The 20009-nt window shown below is 41.4% G+C and overlaps 1 protein-coding gene across 2 annotated transcripts in view; it reads right to left on the bottom strand.

The window, feature by feature from the left end:
- LOC132111418 (nesprin-3-like) overlaps positions 1–20009 on the bottom strand; it is a 46650-nt gene that overhangs the window by 21780 nt on the left and 4861 nt on the right. The window contains exons 2-6 of one of the 2 annotated variants that reach the window (XM_059518686.1): positions 8626–8785; positions 7525–7697; positions 4176–4485; positions 3592–3747; positions 424–768 (exon numbers count right to left, since the gene is read on the bottom strand). In XM_059518686.1, the coding sequence (XP_059374669.1) occupies positions 424–768; positions 3592–3747; positions 4176–4485; positions 7525–7697; positions 8626–8785 (1144 nt within the window). The remainder of the gene's footprint in view (positions 1–423; positions 769–3591; positions 3748–4175; positions 4486–7524; positions 7698–8625; positions 8786–20009) is intronic. The other variant, XM_059518687.1, reaches the window with a different exon arrangement.

Below are 20009 nucleotides of genomic sequence, written 5' to 3'. Positions count from 1 at the left end.
TTGAAATAAAAGTGCACACATTCAGACTATGTGAACATACAACCTTTGACATCGTTTTTGCTAATGAAGTGTAAATCAGAGACACTATTAAAGCATCTCAACATCTAATTGGTCAAATTTAGTTAATGAATACGACGCAGGTCGTTTGCACTGAAATAAAGCATACAAAGTGTTAAAACTGTATAGTGAATTTGCCCTTTTGTATGCCACATTACTACTCTTCCAAATACAACTTGTAGAATTAGTTTTACTATGGGTCAAATTACTGTCTCACCCCAAAAAGGAATTTGCCTAAGGCATTCCCTAAATCACTGTACTAATCATGTGCTGTCACAAAAATATGCTATAGTCTCCATGTTTATCCTACAAGAAAACATCTGAAGACTTTTAGAGAGTGGTGAGATAGATGAACAAAGTGCTAACCATGTGTGTCTTCCATTGAGCTACCATTTTTTCCTCAATTCTCTCTCCATCCCTGCTTTCCAGATCACTGCTGAGGTTCTGGACCAAGGTACGAAGCTGCTCCAGGTCCACCCACAGCTCCTTACAACAGTTTGAATACTCGCTCTCAGAGTCCAGTGAGCTCTGGAGCTCTTTTTCAATCTCTAGCAGCAATTGACGTAACCTTTGCCAGGCCTGCCTCAACTCCTCCATCTCTTTTGTGATCTTCTCCGCACCTGCTGGAGACGTGTTGGTCTTCACAGCTTCAGACAAGTTTTCAATGTGCTGGAGAGTGGGTTCTTCTTTGGCTATACTAGCGTCCAGTTCCTGATAGAGAGTTGAAAGGGTAAAAAATAATGAATTATTTACCATTATTTCACAAATTCTTTATAATGTATTTATATAACAAGGCATTCTAAACATGGCAAAAGAGGTGGAATTTATTGCCTTCTTAATCTAAAAGTGTTATTTCCATTTAAACCTAGCCAAAAAGCCATATTTTCCGTGTCGAATGTGAAACACAGTACACTTTAATAATATGCATTTATGGTGTAATTACTACATGTCAATCCATGTTCATATTTACTGCAAACAATGGGTTGTCACTTTAATTCAGCGCTTGCAACACAGCAATAGACTCGGTGCGGAAACGATCCAAAGGATACAGGGAGAACAGCAGCGGGGAGAGCACATATCCCTGAGGTGCCCCAGTGCTGAGAGTGAGGGTCCTGGATGTGAGTTTCCCCAACCTCACTAGTTGCTGCCTGTCTATCAGAAAAGTGGTGATCCACTGACAAATGGAAGTGGCCACAGAGATCTGGGTCAGTTTTGGCTGAGAGAAAATCAGGCATGATCGTATTGAAGGCTGAAACTGAAGTCTACAACTAAGATCCTTGCATAATTCCCAGGTCTGTCGAGGTGTTGCAGGATGTAATGCAGTCCCATGTTGACTGCATCATCCAGACCTGTTTGCTTCATGCGCAAACTGAAGAGTGGATATGTGAAGTGCATATCTGACTGGGTATGGGGTGTGAGACTGGGCTTTTCGATTTGGCAGTAAAAAGACATTCACACTGTCAACCAGTTGTTGATTTTCCACAGACTACCGAGGTGTTGTCTTGTACTTGGTGATGTTCCTCAGACCTTTCAAGACTGTCACTGGGTCATTGGCTGAAAACTGTTTTTTTCAGCCAATCAGAGCAGCTTTTTTTAGCCCCTCTGATATCTTTTGTTAGTCTGTTCCTGGCCTGGTTATACCAGATTTTATACCCACTTTTGTAAGCATCCTCTTTGGCGTGACAAAGCTCTTTGAGTTTCCCAATAAACCATGGTTTATCATTATTGAATGATAAGAATGTCCTCACAGAAATTGATGTATGACGCTCAGTCTGTGAGCTTGACCAGATCAGTGGCAGCAGCTTCAACAACACTCCAATCAGTGCAGTCAAAGCATTAAATCCTGCTCTACTTCATTAGTTCATCCTTATTACAGATTTAGCTGATTTCAGTTTCTGCATGTAGGTCGGTATAAGATGAACTAGACAGTGATCAAAGAGCCCCAAAGCTGCCATGGGACAGAGTGATATGCATTCTTTATTGTTGTGTAGCAGTGATCCAATATATCACTGTCTCTGGAAGGACATGTAACATGCTGTTTGTACATTGGCAGTTCACAGGACAGATTTGCATTATTAAAATCCCCAAGAATGATTAAAAGAGAGTCTGGGTACCGTTGCTAAACAGCTGGAAGCACGGCAGATATAACGTGTCATCCGGAATAGTTTCACTTAGCCAGGTTTCAGTGAAGCACAATGCAGCAGATTTTGAAAAGTCATTGTTTGAGGAGAAGTAGTTAATCCGTTTTGTTAGGAAGGGATTGGAGATTTGCTAGATGGATACTAGGAAGTGCTCTTCAGAAGTTGCGTTCGCGGAGCTTAACCAGTGCGCCGACATGCTTCCCTTGTTTCCATCTGAGTGCGCATTTGAATAGGACTGCTGCCCCTCTGACTAGAACATCCAAAAAAGTGTCTGAAGAATCAAAAACCAAAATAATCTGGTCTGGTGTGTTTTGCCTTATGTCCAGTAGTTTGTCTATGGTAAAACTAATAGTAAAAGAATGACTAAACATGGAGCAAACAAACAAACAAAAACAGCAAAAGAATGAAAGAGCTCCACAACAAGGCAGCCATATGCGGCGCCATCAATTGCAACTTTTTACTTCTTTGTCAAACACTGACCATTGTCATATAAAAAATACACTAAAAAAAAAGCATTATCAACAGTGAAGTTTACTTTACTAGCACTTTTCAAACAACACATTGTTTCAAAGCAGTTTTACAGAAAAATCATTCCTAAATCCCCTAGTGTTCAAGTTAAATACGACTGTGGTAAAAAATGCATAGGATAGAAACAGTCAGATAGGACAGCTTGACAAATTTTATTACAGCTGATCTTTAACATGGAATGATAGATTAATTAAAATTAATTAAAATGTGATACAGTACCCTCCTGTCAACAACAAAGTCATGGAACCTTTTTAGCATGTTAAGCATTGCTATGGAAACAAAAAATGAGTCCCAGGATGTGAACATCTCAGAGTGGAGCTGTCAGATCAAGGTTTTATTAATTCTGATGAAACCATTCAACCCTCTACATACACCTTGGCAATGGAATCGCCATTGGCTACTAATTTATATTTATGCCAGCCAATGAGTTCGCTATATATATTCCGATGATTACTGTGTGCAGAGAATTATTGATTTTCTATTTTATTACCATGTCAGATTCTTAACGACAAATTGGTGTTTATTCATCATTATTAATATTTATTAACAACCATGACATCACAAAAATTTTAGACAGTCATTTTTAAATTTGATGTTGCATTACATGTTATAATTAACTGAGGTTCTCCAAGTTACTTCACGTTTATGTGATGTACAAGATTTCACTAGACACTAATACTAGTAGTACTAGACATAGGAATCAGATTTTTCATATGACCCCTTTAATATACTAGACTGAAGTGAAAACGAGGCCGCAAATTAGCAAGTGCTAAACTTGAGTTGCTGGAATGACTTCCAAAACAGAAATTATTTTCCCACTTGACCATTCTGACCTCCCCTCCCCCAAATAAGTAGGTCACTGTACCTGCAGGGCTTTCAGCCTATTTTGTATCGTATCCTCCATGTCGCTGAAATGGCTGACTTCTTCTGTTTTAGACATCAGCCAGCTTTGAAACTTATCAATGCAACTTTGGTACTGCTGGTTCTCCTCTGTTATTTTCTGTGCCAATGACAATCTTTCCTGCATTCATTTATAAAAAAAAAAAAATATATATATATATATATATATATATATATATATATATATATATGACCTTACAGTACTATTTTCAATTTGATGTTCTTAATTCTGCATATAACAGCAATAACTGAATTATGCATTAAGTAGAATAATATAGGTTAAATAACAAATTATACACTACCATTCAGCAAGGATGCATTAAATTGGAAAAAAGTGACTTATTTAACATGCTGAACAACCTTATAAAACATTATCAATACAATACAGCTTCAAAGAATTTCAAATTCTTTAAATGCAGCATTTTAATGTAGAAGAAAGGCATTACCTTAATACCCTCAAAGCTAAAGCATTCTGAGATGACTCATCACACACACATTTATTCTGGCTGTGTGGTTGTCAGTGATAAGAAAATAAATCTAAAGTTTTACCTGTGCTCGTTCTTGAATTTGGTTGTAAGCATCTTGAAGACCCTGCTGAGCCTTCTCATCTACACTAGGGTCTTCAGTGCGGTCGAAGAGGGTTGCAGCCTCATCCAGAAGCCTCTTCAGAAACTCAGCCTGGGATTGAATTTTACTGTAAAGGACCCGCAGATGATCCACCTGCCACAGCTTCTCTTGGAGACCCAGCTGCATCTCAAGCAGGGGCTCCAGAGCCCTGTGCATCTTCTCCAGCCACATTCCAAACTCCTCATGGGCGTTCAAGTATTCATTCCAGTGCAGCCACACCCACTCTATACGACTGTCAGAGGGACACGAAAATAATCAAATAAATAAATACATTTTCAGATATAAGAATACACAGCATTTCAATGGTTCTCTCTGATTCTGATTGGTCAATCCTCACATTTTGTGGTCAAATATATTTGTATAATGATGGCTAAATCAATTAATATAAATAAAATATAACTGTCCCAGGCAAATATTTTCATAGATAGATAGATAGATAGATAGATAGATAAAGGTAAATGATCCAAAATTATTGCAATTCTCCGCAATGTTTATAGTACTATGTGACACTGGACCACAAAATCAGTCTTAAGTGTTAATTTTTAGTAATTGAGATTTATACATTACAACTATTTGAAAATCTGGAATCTGAGGGTGCAAAAAAAAAAAAAAACTGAGAAAATCACCTTTACAGTTGTCCAAATGAATTCTTAGCAAGACATGTTACTAAAAAAAATTACGTTTTGATATATTTATGGTAGGAAATTTACAAAATATCTTCACGGAACATGATCTTTACTTAATATCGTAATGGTTTTTGGCATAAAAGAAAAATCGATCATTTTGACCCATACAATGTTTTTTTTTGGCTATTGCTAAAAATATACCACAGCGACTTAAGACTGTTTGTTTGGTCCAGGGGTCACATATATCGCTACAGTGATAACGCAAATGTCACTATATATCAGACATGGGGACTTGTGACTTGGTGACTTGGACTCGAGTCGACTCGAGTCGCTATTTTTATGACTTGTGACTTGACTTGACAAAAAATAAAATACTTGAGACTTGACTCGGACTTGGAAGTTAAAGACTCGGGACTTGACTTGACTTGAGACACGATGACTTGAATGACTTGAGTGTTAATCACATTATGTTTTCAGTTTGAATATAAAATATATAAATTATTTTGTTTTTAAATAAAATTGATTACTCAGCTGGAGCGCAGGCTGAGAATCGCGTTGTCATGACTGGACCAGGACACTATCATCAGTCATGCCCTCTCTACCTTACGCACACCACGCCCACTTAGATCAGATATCACATCACATCAACATCTCAGCTTGAGGGGTACCGAGGGTCATCGCTTTTGTCGTCAATAATTCGCGCCTAAAAACGCGTGGAAATCGCTAGTTGCGCCGCTTTCTCCTTGTTTCCAAAGCGCTTGGACAGTTGCGCCCCTGAGGCGTCGAGCGTGTCTCAGTTGCTTCCATTATGAGCGCGCATACCGGTGGCGCATACATGGTGGGATAGGCCACATCGTGCTTGGCTTGCAGACAAGACTCTCGAATCTTATATTTTGCAAGTGCAATACCTTGTAATAGAGGTAATGACTTACGGATGTACTCTGAGAGAGAGATTGTGTGTGTGTGTGTGTGTGTGAGAGAGAGAGACACACTCGTGCTTCACCTGATGAAGGAAACCCAAACTGAGTCTGACTCCAATCACAACCCCAACATTCAGAAACTAATTGACAAAAAATCTGAAGTATAATTAGCTCCAAACCAAACTCCAGTGTTATTCGGCCCTAAACAGAACCACAAAACTGGCAAATTACTTATCACTCAAGCAATTAAAAGAAAGACAAATCCTTTCAAAATATCGACTCCGTGATCATAATTTGGAAATAGAGATTGGTAGACATAAAAGATCCTGGCTACCGAGAGAAGAGAGGCAAACACTGTGAGCTGAATCAAACAGAGGATGAGAAACACTTCCCAAATACAGCACTACAAGAGAAACATTCTTCCCACAGTTTGAAGCTTTGAATCGTTCATTCTTGTCTCTAAATGACTCAGAGAAACTACTCTATATACTTGGAGAGAATGAGACGGCAGTCACAATAGCTGCTAAATATTTATACACCATACACACCATACGAGAGGGATAATTTATTATATTCAACTGTTTTATTTGATATTCTTAATTGTATATAATTACTATTATTAATATTAGAAATATTATCTGCTGCTGCTATTTTTATTGTATTGTATTTTATTGTAATCATATTTTATTCTGTATCTAAATGCTAAATTTGGCAATACTGTAACTCAAATGTCATGCCAATAAAGCAAATTGAACTTGACTTTGAGAGAGAGAGAGAGAGAGAGAGAGAGAGAGAGAGAGAGAGAGAGAGAGAGGAGAAATGTAAGAAAGTTTAATGTTGTATGTAAACTGTGTTTGAGGGGAAGTCGTGGCCTAATGGTTAGAGTCGGACTTGCAATCGAAGGGTTGTGAGTTCGAGTCTCGGGCCGGCAGGAATTGTGGGTGCGTGCATGTAAAGTTCTCTCTCCACCTTCAATACCACGACTTAGGTGCCCTTGAGCAAGGCATCGAACCCCCAACTGCTCTCCGGGCGCCGCAGCATAAATGGCTGCCCACTGCTCTGGGTGTGTGTTCATAGTGTGTGTGTGTGTGTGTGTTCACTGCTCTGTGTGTGTGCACTTCGGATGGGTTAAATGCAGAGCACGAATTCTGAGTATGGGTCACCATACTTGGCAGAATGTTATGTCACGTCACGTCGTTTGAGAGAGAGAGAGAGAGAGAGAGAGAGAGGGGGGTGTTCAGAGAGGAGTCTGTTGGATGTTTAGCTGTTATTTGTTTTATGGACTCAATGTTGAAAATGTAAAACATTTCTGTTGGCAGAAGTGAAAAATAAATAATTTTATGAAGTTACAATTTTGTTTGATTCCATGATGTATTTTACTGAACATGAGTATTTACAATGCAAATCCAAATTATTTTAATTTACTGTTACTTATATCTTGTCTTTTAACTTTATTAAGATCAGATTCTGCAGGTAAAATTACAATAATAAGGTGACTTGACTTGACTTACTACAGGACTTGACTTGACTTGACTTGACATAACTTGTGACTTGACTTGACTTGACTTGCCCAAGAAAAAAATACTTGGGACTTACTTGAGACTTGAAGGTTAAGACTTGAGACTTACTTGAGACTTGCACATGTGTGACTTGGTCCCATCTCTGCTATATATGCAAATGCTTTTAATAGTAATACACCTTTAAACATATGGACAAAGCCTGTACCTGTGACAATGACTGATGTAGGTTAATGTCTCCTCCCAGAGTGCTTTTATATATTTGAGTTTCAAATGAGTCTTTTTCTTCATCTCTTCATCTCCATTTCGAAGCAGAGCTTCAGAAGCCACCAACACCCTGTCCATCTTCACATAGCCTTCAGGTATGGAGCTATGAATTTTCTTTACAACAAAGAAAAGTCTTGCTTAATGGAACATTTTAATTAATGAGACTTTAAATTAATGAGATATCTACTGTAAAAAAAATAAAATAAAAAAAGGAGTGTAATTTTAACTGTGAAATATTGTAAAAATGCTACAGAAAAAAAAACTGTTAATATGTTAACAGTAAGTTCCTGTACTATATACAAGGAATGGAAAACCTATTAGAAAAAAACTTTTTAGAAGTAAAAAAAAAGAACAAATCAATATATAATTTATAATTTAAAGTCAAAAACTGTAAAATAATATTCCCAGAATTCCCTGCGTGACATTCCACATCTGAAAGTATTTTTTTTAAATAATCACATTTCTTAATAGTTTTAATTATCAGTTATGTACATTAGGGTACATTATCTGTTCTTTAATGAATGTTTATTGCATTATTTAGGAGTTGTGTGTTACCATGATGGTGTTCTGTATTATGAATGACACTGTGCACCTGCTGTATATTAGTATATACCTCAGCTTGTGGAAAAGCTACTTGTGATGAAATTTAATTCTTCATGTGGCTTTCTCTTTTACCAACTGCATTATTATGGTGGTTGTCACTTGTCAGTACATGTTAAAGGTACAAAACAGATTTTAGTGGAAGAGTGATTTGTTGATTTTACTCGTTTACATTACAATTTTCTTGTTTGTAAAAATTAGTTTTATACAGTAATATTTACACTTTGTTTAGTAAATGTTTTTCTCTAATTTTTTTTTACAAAATTATTTTGTAAAAACTACATAATTTTTTTTTTTTTTTACAATATCTATTATGAAATTATCTCAAGAGCTTTTTTTTTTTTTTTTTTAGTAAATATGAGACGTGTCTGAGAAACTGGTTTGAAAGATGATTTCAGTACCACCACGTCCTCAATAGGTCTAAGGTCAGGGAAGATCTCACCTCTGTCTCTCGGAGCCTGATCTCCAGTGCTGATCTGGGTCCTTGGGTGTTATCATTTTGTTTAAGTTTCTCCTGGACGGCCTGCATCCAGGACAGGGCTTCTGCCAATCTTTCCCTGAACTCATGCTGCTCTTGCTGGGTCATTAAGGTTAAGGCTGACCTAAAGCAAAAACATAGGGACCACATTTGCTAAATTCCAAAACAGCTGTGAATTTAGAAAAGACAAGCCTTTTCCATACCACACATTTCTCTTATACACCTAGAGCAGGTTCTTTCATCCAAAGTGTCTCTGGAGCTCAACTGGCAAATACAAAGTAACTTTAAGGCAAGTCTGTTCACTGTTAACACCCTTGGGCAGCTATTTACAGTCATTCAAGCACAGCTCTCTCTACTTGAAAAACCGTAATCTGATCAAAATTATGTTTCTATAACCTTTCAAATCTGAAATACAGCTTGAATAACAATGTTATCATAAACTGTGTTTCTTTAGCTCTAATGCCAAAAATAAAAAAAAATTCAGGCTGGCCAGTTAATGCACATGTACTCTCTGGAGTAAACAAACATGCAATTGTCTCATTTAACTAAAAGGTGGGACTTTCCATTCCTAGAGCTGCTATTTTGAGCACTGTGATGAACCCAACGAAAAAAGCGGTGACCACCATTACAATTTCACATATATTTATATATACTACCATTCAAACGTTGGGGGTTGGTATGATTTACTTTTATTAAATTGTTTTAAATTGACAGCAAAGACATTTATAATCTTACAAAAGATTTATGTTTCAAATGAATTATGTTTTTTAAATTCCTATCAAATAATCATGGAACAAATTACCATGGTTTTCATAAAAATATTAAGTAGTTTTCAACACTGATGACAACTTAAGCACTAAATCAATAAATCAGCATATCGATTTCTTAATTATCATGTGACACTGAAAACTGGAGTCATGGGTGCTGAAAATTCAGCTTTGCCATCACAGGAATAAATGACATTTTCATTTAGAATAAAATCGTTATTTAAAAAATTTATAACTGTTACTTAGGTAAACAGACAGATGTTCTGTAACGGTCATGTGAGGAGTTTTCTCTCTTCTCTGTGTCAGAGGTTATTTATACATATATAAATGTAGTATGATGATAAAATCAACAAATCACTCTTCCACTAAAATCTGTTTTGTACCTTTAACATGTACTGACAAGTGACAAACACCATAATAATGCAGTTTTAATAATGCAGTTTTATGTAGTAGAGTTGTTGCAATAGCACTACTGTGCTGATTTCTCTGCCCCTTGTTCTTACAAGCCCAGAGCTCCTAGTAGCTTCCAGCTGTCATCCCTCCGGTCTCGGCGGTTATACGTACTACTGTGGAACATTACTCATCAGCTTTGACTCATCTGCTTCTCATCCTCTCACTACGAGTGAAACCTGTGAAACGTGACTCATCTTCTCTGCCTCCTCTGCTTAAATAAAGCCTTGAGTTTACCCGCATCTGAATCCAGCCTGCTTTCTCCTGACAGAACAGTCTGACCAGATTATGGATTCAGCGGGATCTGATCCTCTTCGCTCGGCTCTCGTTCAACAGGGAGTTTTGTTAGGGCAGCATGCCACCCAGCTCAGCACCACCGCGCAGGATGTGGACGCTCTTAGTGCCCGAGTCTCCGAACTCCTCACACGGGTGGATGGCCTTCAGCGAGAGGCAACGAGCCGGGGGTCCGTTCTTCACACCGGTATGTCCCGCGATTCCGAACCCCATGCCAACAATCCGCCGGTCTACGATGGCGATCCTAACGCCTGCCAAGCGTTTCTCTCCCAATGCTCGCTGGTGTTCTTTCTGCAGCCCCGGCGTTACGCAAATGAAGAGACCAAAGTAGCTTACGTCCTTACACTTCTTTTGGGCCGTGCCCGCGAATGGGGAATTGCCGTATGGAGATCGCGGGCTCCCTGTTGTGCCACCTTCGCGGATTTTAGTCAAGAGATGGCCAAATTGTTTGATCGCTCTTCTCAGGGTGACGAGGCGGCAGCCCAGTTATCGCGACTGTCACAGGGGAGGAGCTCCGTCACTGACTATGCCATCCAGTTCCAGACGTTAGCTGCGGCATGCGGCTGGAATGAGAGCGCGCTCCGCACCCGTTTTCTTGGGGGCTTGGATTTCGCCATTGCTGATGAACTCGCGGCCATAGAGCTCCCGCGGGAATTGGATGATCTCATTAATCTCGCACTCCGTATTGAGGGTCGTCTCAGCCGCCACCGCAAACAACAGCAAACACCCGCCCCGTGGCGCCACCTAGAGTCCTCTCCAGCCAGTTCAGCCGGCTGACAGCCCTCGGAGGAGGAGCCCATGCATTTGGGTCGTTTACGGCTTACACCACAACAGAGGCAGGAGCGTCTGTCGTCGGGGGCGTGTCTATACTGTGGCAAGGGAGGCCACTTTGCCCTTCAGTGCCCGTTAAAAGCCAGGGCCCACCAGTGAGGCGGAGAGTCCTGGTGGGCACGGTTCTCAGTTCTAGCTCTCCTGCAGCACGCACTCAGCTGCCGTTCCACCTCTCCTTCCAGAGTCGTTCACACGCTGGACTCGCCCTTGTGGACTCAGGGGCTGAGGGGAACTTCCTTGATGCTGCCTCTGCTCAACGTTGGAGAATACCGCTTATTGCTTTGGTTAGTCCCGTATCAGCATGGTCATTAGCTGGCCGTCCCCTTACCACAATCACCCATGTCACACCCAAGATAAACCTTCATATTGCTGGCAGCCATTGTGAGCTGATTGAACTGTTTATTATTGATTCCCCTAAAGCTCCTTTAATTCTGGGACACCCGTGGTTACACAAGCACAATCCACACATTGACTGGGTCAGTAATTCAGTTTTAGCCTGGAGTCAGTCTTGTCACGTGTTGTGTTTGGGTGCTGCCTTTCATCCTGTCTCTGTGTCTTGTGTTCCTCAGGAGGATCCCTCTGACCTGACTGGTGTTCCGGCGGAATACCATGATCTTCGGGCGGTCTTCAGTAAGGCCCGGGCCACCTCGCTACCTCCGCATCGCCCTTACGACTGTGCCATTGATCTCCTCCCGGGCTCTTCTCCGCCTAAGGGTCATTTATATTCCCTTTCAGGTCCTGAGAGAGAGGCCATGGACAAGTACATACGTGAGTCACTTCAGGCTGGGCTCATCCGCCATTCCTCCTCTCCCGCTGGTGCAGGTTTTTTCTTTGTTCAGAAGAAGGACGGCTCCCTGCGCCCCTGTATTGATTACAGAGGTTTGAATGACATTACTATTAAGAACAGGTACCCCCTACCTTTAATGTCTTCTGCTTTTGGATTATTGCAGGGAGCTCGGGTCTTCACCAAGTTAGACCTGCGCAACGCCTACCACTTGGTGCGCATTCGGGAGGGTGATTAGTGGAAGACGGCGTTTAACACCCCTTCGGGACACTACGAGTACTTGGTTCTTCCGTTTGGTCTTACCAATGCTCCAGCCGTTTTCCAGGGACTCGTCAACAGCGTGTTGGATGACATGATTAATCAATTTGTCTTTGTGTATTTGGATGATATCTTAATTTTCTCCTCTTCTCTCCAATTACACACCCAGCATGTCAGACGGGTTCTCCAGCGGTTGCTAGAGAACCAGTTGTTTGTCAAGGCGGAGAAGTGCGAATTTCACGCTGAGTCAGTTACGTTCCTTGGCCACATTATTTCTACGGAGGGGATCAAGCCTGATCCCACTAAGATTGAAGCTGTCGCCCAGCGTTTCCTGGGTTTTGCCAACTTCTACCGGCGATACATCCGGAATTTTGGTCAGATCGCTGCACCGCTCACAGCCTTAACCTCCACTAAGGTGTCCTTCAGATGGAACCGGGAAGCGCAGGTAGCCTTTGACATTTTAAAGTCCCGTTTTGTCTCTGCAGCTGTTCTGTTGGTTCCAGATCCTGAGGCCCAGTTCATTGTCGAGGTTGATGCTTCGGCCGTTGGGGTTGGCGCAGTTCTATCTCAGCGTTCCCTCCATGATGGGAAGCTCCACCCTTGTGCATTCTTCTCTCGTCGTCTCAGCCCTGCAGAACGTAACTATGACATCGGCAATAGAGAACTGTTGGCGGTACGATTGGCCTAGGGTGAGTGGCGTCACTGGTTGGAGGGGTGAGTGCAGCCCTTCTTGGTTTGGACGGATCACAAGAACCTTGAATACATCTGTTCGGCCAAGAGGCTGAGCTCGCGTCAGGCCCGCTGGGCGCTCTTCTTTGCCAGATTCAACTTCACCCTCTCGTACCGGCCGGGATCTAAGAACACCAAGCCCGATGCCCTCTCTCGCCTGTTCGGTGCTCCGGGGAGGGAGTTTGCGGCCGAGGCCATCCTTCCTGAGGGGGTGGTGGTCGGGGCTCTTTCATGGGGTATCGAGCAGCGAGTTGAGGAGGCCGGTCGAGGGGTGCAGGTGCCGGCTGCGCTGCGCTCTGAGGTCCTTGAGTGGGGTCACGCATCCAGGTTAGTCTGCCATCCAGGTATTCGGAGAACGTTGTCTGCCATCCGACAGCGCTTCTGGTGGCCCACTATGGCCGCAGATGTTAGACAGTTTGTGTTGGCCTGCCCCACATGTGCCCAAAGGGAGCCTGTCAATCGCCCTTCTGATGGTCTACTGAATCCTCTCCCTATCCCTTCCCGTCCTTGGTCACACATTGCCCTTGATTTCGTCTCTGGGCTTCCTCCGTCGAAGGGTAACACTGTAGTTCTCACTGTGGTGGATCGCTTTTCCAAAGCGGTTCATTTTATCCCCCTGCCCAAGCTGCCTTCCGCCCGGGGAGACCCCCCAACTGGTGGTGGATCACGTCTTCCGTCTCCACGGGTTACCGGTGGATGTGGTTTCAGATAGGGGTCCCCAGTTCGTCTCCCGGTTCTGGAGGGAATTTTGTAGACAGATTGGGGCCTCTGCAAGTCTGTCTTCAGGTTTTCATCCCCAGACCAATGGGCAGTGTGAGCGGGCCAACCAGGATCTAGGAAGAATGCTCTGCTGTCTAACATCCAACAATCCGAGTTCCTGGTGCCAGCAGCTCTCCTGGGCAGAATACGCTCATAACACCCTTCCTGTGGCCGCGTCAGGTGTGTCCCCTTTTGAGTGTGCTGTTGGTTATAATCCACCTCTGTTCCCGTCACAGGAACCCGACGCTGCGGTTCCATCCAGCCTGGCTTTTGTCCAGCGCTGCCGTCGCACCTGGGAGAAAGTCAGGAGGATTTTGATCCAAACTTCTGGCAGAACCAAGACTGCAGCTGATCGTCGCCGGTCCTCTCCTCCTGCCTATGTGTGTGGTCAGCGGGTTTGGCTTTCTACCAAGGATCTGCCTCTCCGGGCGCCTTCTCGTAAGCTGGCACCCAGATTCATTGGGCCATTCCGCATCACCAAGGTGGTTAGTCCGGTGGCGATCAGGCTCAAGCTCCCTCCTACTCTGTCGGGTTCACCCGGTGTTTCATGTTTCCAGGGTCAAGCCTGCGTTCTCTTCCCCCCTTAATCCTGCTTGTAGTCGCCCCACCCCCCCACCCCCTCGTCTTGTGGATGGATCTCCTACCTATACGGTTAAGAGATTACTTGATGAGCGGCGCTGCGGCAGGGGGTTTCAGTATCTTGTGGACTGGGAAGAGAGGTGTTGGGTGCCGTCCCGGGACATTCTGGACCGCTGGTTGATTGAGGACTTCCGGCGGCATCGAGGTAGGCCCCTTCCTAGAGCGCCAGGTGACGCTCCTGGGAAGGGGGGGTATTGTCGGGTCTCGGGGCTAATCACCTGCCTTTTTGGTGTGTGTATGTATTTGTGTGTGTTTGGATGGTTTGACAGCTCACCGCGTCTGCCTGTTTGTGTTCTCCCCGCCTCCTTTGTTTCCCCGTTGTTAACCTTAATTGCTCGCCACCTGTTCTCTATGTTCTTCTAATTTTTTCCCCTTTATTATTCCCTGTGTTTCTCTACCTATTGTCAGACTGTTGTTACTCGTACCAATAGCTCCGATCTTCTAGCTGTTCTTTGTACTCACCTTGTCGTGTCTTGTCCTCAGGCTCCAGTGTGTTTAGCTGATTTCTCTGCCCCTTGTTCTTACAAGCCCAGAGCTCCTAGTAGCTTCCAGCTGTCATCCCTCCGGTCTCGGCGGTTATATGTACTACTGTTAGGGATGGGACGGTATGAAAATTTAATATCACGATTATAGTGACTAAAATTATCACGATTATCAATATTATCACGGTTTTGTTGAAACGAGATGAAAGTGTTCAAAAATAGTTGATGCTCACACTGAAAACATTTCAGCAAGTTTTATATTTAATAATCAACAAACAACTAATAAAACAAGCAACTCTATGCACTTAATTTAAAAAAAGATTAAATTCTGTGGCATTTCCTTCCTTACAATGAAAAGTGTAGAAGCATAGAAAAGCATAGAAAAGTCACTGACTTTCGCCATTCCTTCTCGAAAAAAAACAAAAAAAACATTGTGCGCTGCGCTTGCGTCAGACTGTTGCTGGCTGGACATTATTTAATAGTGAGTTATTAAAACCGCGATAATCAAACACGGTTTTAATGATAATTCATTTTTAAACGATATTACTAACCTTCAGCGCATTTTATCACGGTTATCAATAAAACCGGTTATCGTCCCATCCCTAACTACTGTGGAACATTACTCATCAGCTTTGACTCATCTGCTTCTCATCCTCTCACTACGAGTGAAACCTGTGAAATGTGACTCTTCTTCTCTGCCTCCTCTGCTTAAATAAAGCCTTGAGTTTACGCGCATCTGAATCCAGCCTGCTTTCTCCTGACACATATATACTGAGCCTATTTTATTTTTATTTAGATATATAGATAAAATGTATGTAATGTATGTATGTGTGTATAAATATATACATTTCATCAGCCTTTACTCAAGTCTTCAATGTCACATAATCCTTCAGAAATCATTCCAATATGTTCTTTTTATCATAATCCTAAACAAAATGTCACAGGATTAGGGCTGGGATAAACGATTATTTTTTAAACGATTAATCTAGCGATTATTTTTTCAATGCATCGATTAATCTAACGATTAATTTCCCCAGACCGATTCGATTTCGATTATCTCCCCATTAATTGACTATTAACAATTTATACATGTTGATTTACATATCTGAATGGAAAAAACATCAAGTCCTTAACATTGCAATATATGTTTATTGCTCTTAAAATTACAAAATAAAAGAATGACTAAGAATGCATTACTTTGCACTTGTATAGAGATAGCATTCAATAAAACCTTGAAGCCTTGAAAACACATAGCTTACTGAAACAAGCTTACTGAACACATAGGGCCTAGCTTACTGAAAAAAGTTCTTCTTTCAGATGAAAATAACAACAACTTGATGTCTAGCATTCAATAAAAAAGTTCACCCAAAATACTTGTTTAGAGCAATTGAAAGAATACATTAACCAATGTAAACTTTAGAGCTTTAAGCTAATACAGAGAGTGCTTTTCCAAAAAATAAAAATTAACAGTGGGAGCCAGCAGCCTGTCATGTAGAAAAAAAAAATCTCCGAATGCTCCATGTGAAACTTTGGCGTTCCACCCTTTTTCTATCGTGTCTGTCTAATGATTTTGGTTAATATGCACGAGGGAGGGAGAGAAAGAGAGAGAGAGAGAGCAAGACAGCGCTCATGCAGTTTGAAGACTGTGAGTGCGCGCGCATAGCCGGGACTCTCTCTCGTACGCGTCCTGTCAGGCGCAGCACAGATCACTCATCAAATAAGGCTTTGACAGCCGCCAAAAAAAAAGATCAATGCAGAAAAACCCCTGGATTGGTTATATAACGTTGGACAGAATGTTGATCCGGCCATCGCGTATATTCAGCGCACATAAGGTAAACGTTTTGCAAAAGTTTTTTAGAGAAATAAAAACAGGTCGACGAATCGATGCGCATATTTTGCGTCGAAATATTTTCTGCGTCGACGTCATCGATGACATCGACGCGTTGTCCCAGCCCTACACAGGATCCAAAAAAATATTAAGCAGCAAAACTGTTTCCAGCACTGGTAATAAATCAATATATTAGAATTATATTTTGAAGGATCATAACTCTGAAAACTGGAGTAACAGCTGATGAAAATTCGTATTTGCATCACAAAATAAATTATATTTTAAAGTATGTATTATATATGTATAAATAACCTCTGACACAGTGAAAAGAGAGAAGACTCCTCACATGACCGTTACAGAACATCTGTCTGTTTACTTAAGTAACAGATATAGGTGTCATGCCATAACATATTTTTAATACGACTGACTTTATATTAAATGTGAATTTAATATTGAAAGTCAATGTGATATAAAAACTGCTACTAATCTTCCATTGTTCATAAAGAGAGCAAATAACATTTACATTATCAAAAATCATTTTCACTGACAGTCTAGAGTTCAATCACTCTCAAAAACTCCTATTAAAATCACTGAAACTGTTAACACTGTGAAATCAATATCTTACTTACAGATTCGTACACACATCTCCACTTTGTTGTTTCTGACGAGAGAATTCGCCAGAAAGACGTCTCCAGTCAGTGAGCGAGTGAAGGAAGAACCGGAATTTTAACGATGACTCATCTGAACACCTCTGATTGGCCATTGCATTCATATAAGCTCAACAGAATCGTGTGTGAATTGTTATAATGCGCACTGCTGTAAAAACGCATCTATCTCTGGCTCAGCTCCAGCCAGCGAACACAGATCTGAATTTAGCAGCTGATGATATGACTCGCTGAACGTTCTCACGCCGGTGTGATTGTATTAATATTAATAAAATATTAATCGGCTATTTTTTTGTCTTTTGGAAGCTGCATTCAACTTGGTTCCCTTCTGTTATAAGTCACACTTACAACAAACTAATGTCACAGGTATCGTGTACTGTAATCGAATGTAGCCCAAGTTATACCTGTTGAACAGTAGACAGCACACGCGGTGTTCATCTTAATAAAGATCTTCATCGCTAGCAAATAGCCTTTGCAGATGTGCTTTCAATTCAATGCAGTTCCATATCCACGTTTTCAACGCTGCTGATGTTAAACGTTACAACTCTGAGTGAACCACTTCAGACGCTCAGCACACGCGGCAGGGAACTGAACAAATCATTCAAACTGATGCATGAACCTTTTCACTCGTTTGCCAACTGGTTTGATCAAGCCTTTGAACAGAGTTGACTCAAAAGAATGAATCATTCGCGAATGAGCATTGCTCATTGCCCAGAGAAAAGTAGACGACGTGTTTGGAATAAACTGAAGCATTTATAACGTTTATTGCATTAAGATAAAGTAACAAAAGGAGCATCGCCCACAGTAACGAAGTAAAAGTACAGATTTTTTCCAAAAAATTTACTCAAGTAAGAGTAAAAGTACCCATCTTTAAATATACTCAAAAAAGTATTAGTTACCCAAAACATTTACTCAAGTAAATGTAACGAAGTAAATATAACTCGTTACTACCCACCTCTGCCCGCAAGACCTCCGTTTATTTTTGGAACACAATTTAAGATATTTTAGATTTAGTCCAAAAGCTCTCAGTCCCTCCATTGAAGCTGTGTGTACGGTATACTGTCTATGTCCAGAAAGGTAATAAAAACCTACTCATCAAAGTAGTCCATGTGACATCAGAGGGTCAGTTAGAATATTTTGAAGCATCGAAAATACATTTTGGTCCAAAAATAGCAAAAACTACGACTTTATTCAGCATTGTCTTCTCTTCCGTGTCTGTTGTAAGACATATCCGGTTCGCGAACAAGTTCACCAAATCGAACTGAATCGTTTTAAACAGTTCGCATCTCTAATACGCATTAATCCGCAAATGACTTAAGCTGTTAACTTTTTTAATGTGGCTGACACTCCCTCTGAGTTCAAACAAACCAATATCCTGGAGTAATTTAGTAATTCAAGTACACTGACTGAACTGCTGTGAAGAGAGAACTGAAGATGAACACCGAGCTGAGCCAGATAATGAACAAAATATTGACTTGTACACAAGTCAAGAACCGGTTCTGTCAGACGCGTCCGATTTGAGAACCGAGGAGCTGATGATACTGCGCATGTGTGATTCAGCGTGAAGCAAACCGACACACAGAGCATCTGAACCGAACTGATTTTTTTGGTGATTGAATCTGAACTGATTCTGTGCTAATGTTATGAGCCCAGGTAAACCGAAGGCTTGCAGTCATCGCCAATGACGCCATTACGTCGAGCGCAAAAGAACCGGTGAACTGTTTTCTTCAACCGGTTTATTGAATCGAACTGTCAGAAAGAACTACTGATCCGAAAACCGATGCAACCGGTTCTTGAGTCACTCTAATTCTAATTCTAACTGACCCTCACACGGACTACTTTGATGATGTTTTTCTTACCTTTCTGGACATGGACAGTATAGACCCTTTGCAAACACGTGACCACGACCACGTGACGACGCCATGCTGGACGGCAAAATCACTGGACGCGCAGGCTGAGCAGTAGTAGACGACCGGGAAATTTGAATAGTTTTAAACAGATTAAAATAGATAACGTTAACATTACCACTAAACTTCATGGCTTCTTCTATTGAAGAAGTTGTAGTGCCGTTATCGGTCGAGGTAGGGCATCTGGTAGGTGCTCACAAAGAGCGATATTTGGAGAAGTTGGAGATAGCAGGTTTGGATACAGACCCTTACCTTCTTCATCCCTCGGTTTTCACGGACCTCGTTAAATCGCCGAGTCTGCCTGACTTCGGCCCACACGATTTGTACCACTATGTGGTAAACGGGGTATCCCCATACACTGGTGCTGATCTCAAAGCTTTTAAAAGTCTGGATGCTTACCAGTTCTTCGTAGCTGGCTGGGTTACAGCTACGCGATGCTACGCTAACGGCGGGGGGAGGTACCTCATAATGGCAAAGGTAAGACATCGATCTATGGTTTATTTTGTATTATTACATGGCTTAGTTGAATTCTAATGTAGAATGCAGTCTGTTATTTCTTGATAAATATTTATATAACACGTAGCCTATGATTTTAGAGTACATGGTCGGCCGTGGCTTTTTAATGGATGCCTGGACGCATCCCAGCTCTGGGAAGTGCAGTCATTAATTATCGATCACACGTTAATCCATGCAGACAGTAAATCACGGTGTGTCTGTGATCCGTAGTAACCACATATAATTGTAACATCTAGACATCTTCTTATCTGTGATTATATTCGCAGTAGCCTATGTTAAGATTCTACCAGTTAATCACAGCAAAGTATTCACAATGTGCATTTATTGTGTTACTGCAGCATTAAACAATAACATCACAATAACATTCATGTAAAAATAATGTATCTATGCCACTTTCTGTATTTGTAGGTGCATCATAGCCAGTAAACCACGGAGTGTC

Source organism: Carassius carassius, chromosome 31, assembly GCF_963082965.1.
Source record: "Carassius carassius chromosome 31, fCarCar2.1, whole genome shotgun sequence".
Taxonomy (NCBI): domain Eukaryota; kingdom Metazoa; phylum Chordata; class Actinopteri; order Cypriniformes; family Cyprinidae; genus Carassius; species Carassius carassius.
Note: the sequence above shows the minus strand (reverse complement) of the source record. Positions and strands in the feature narration are given on the sequence as shown.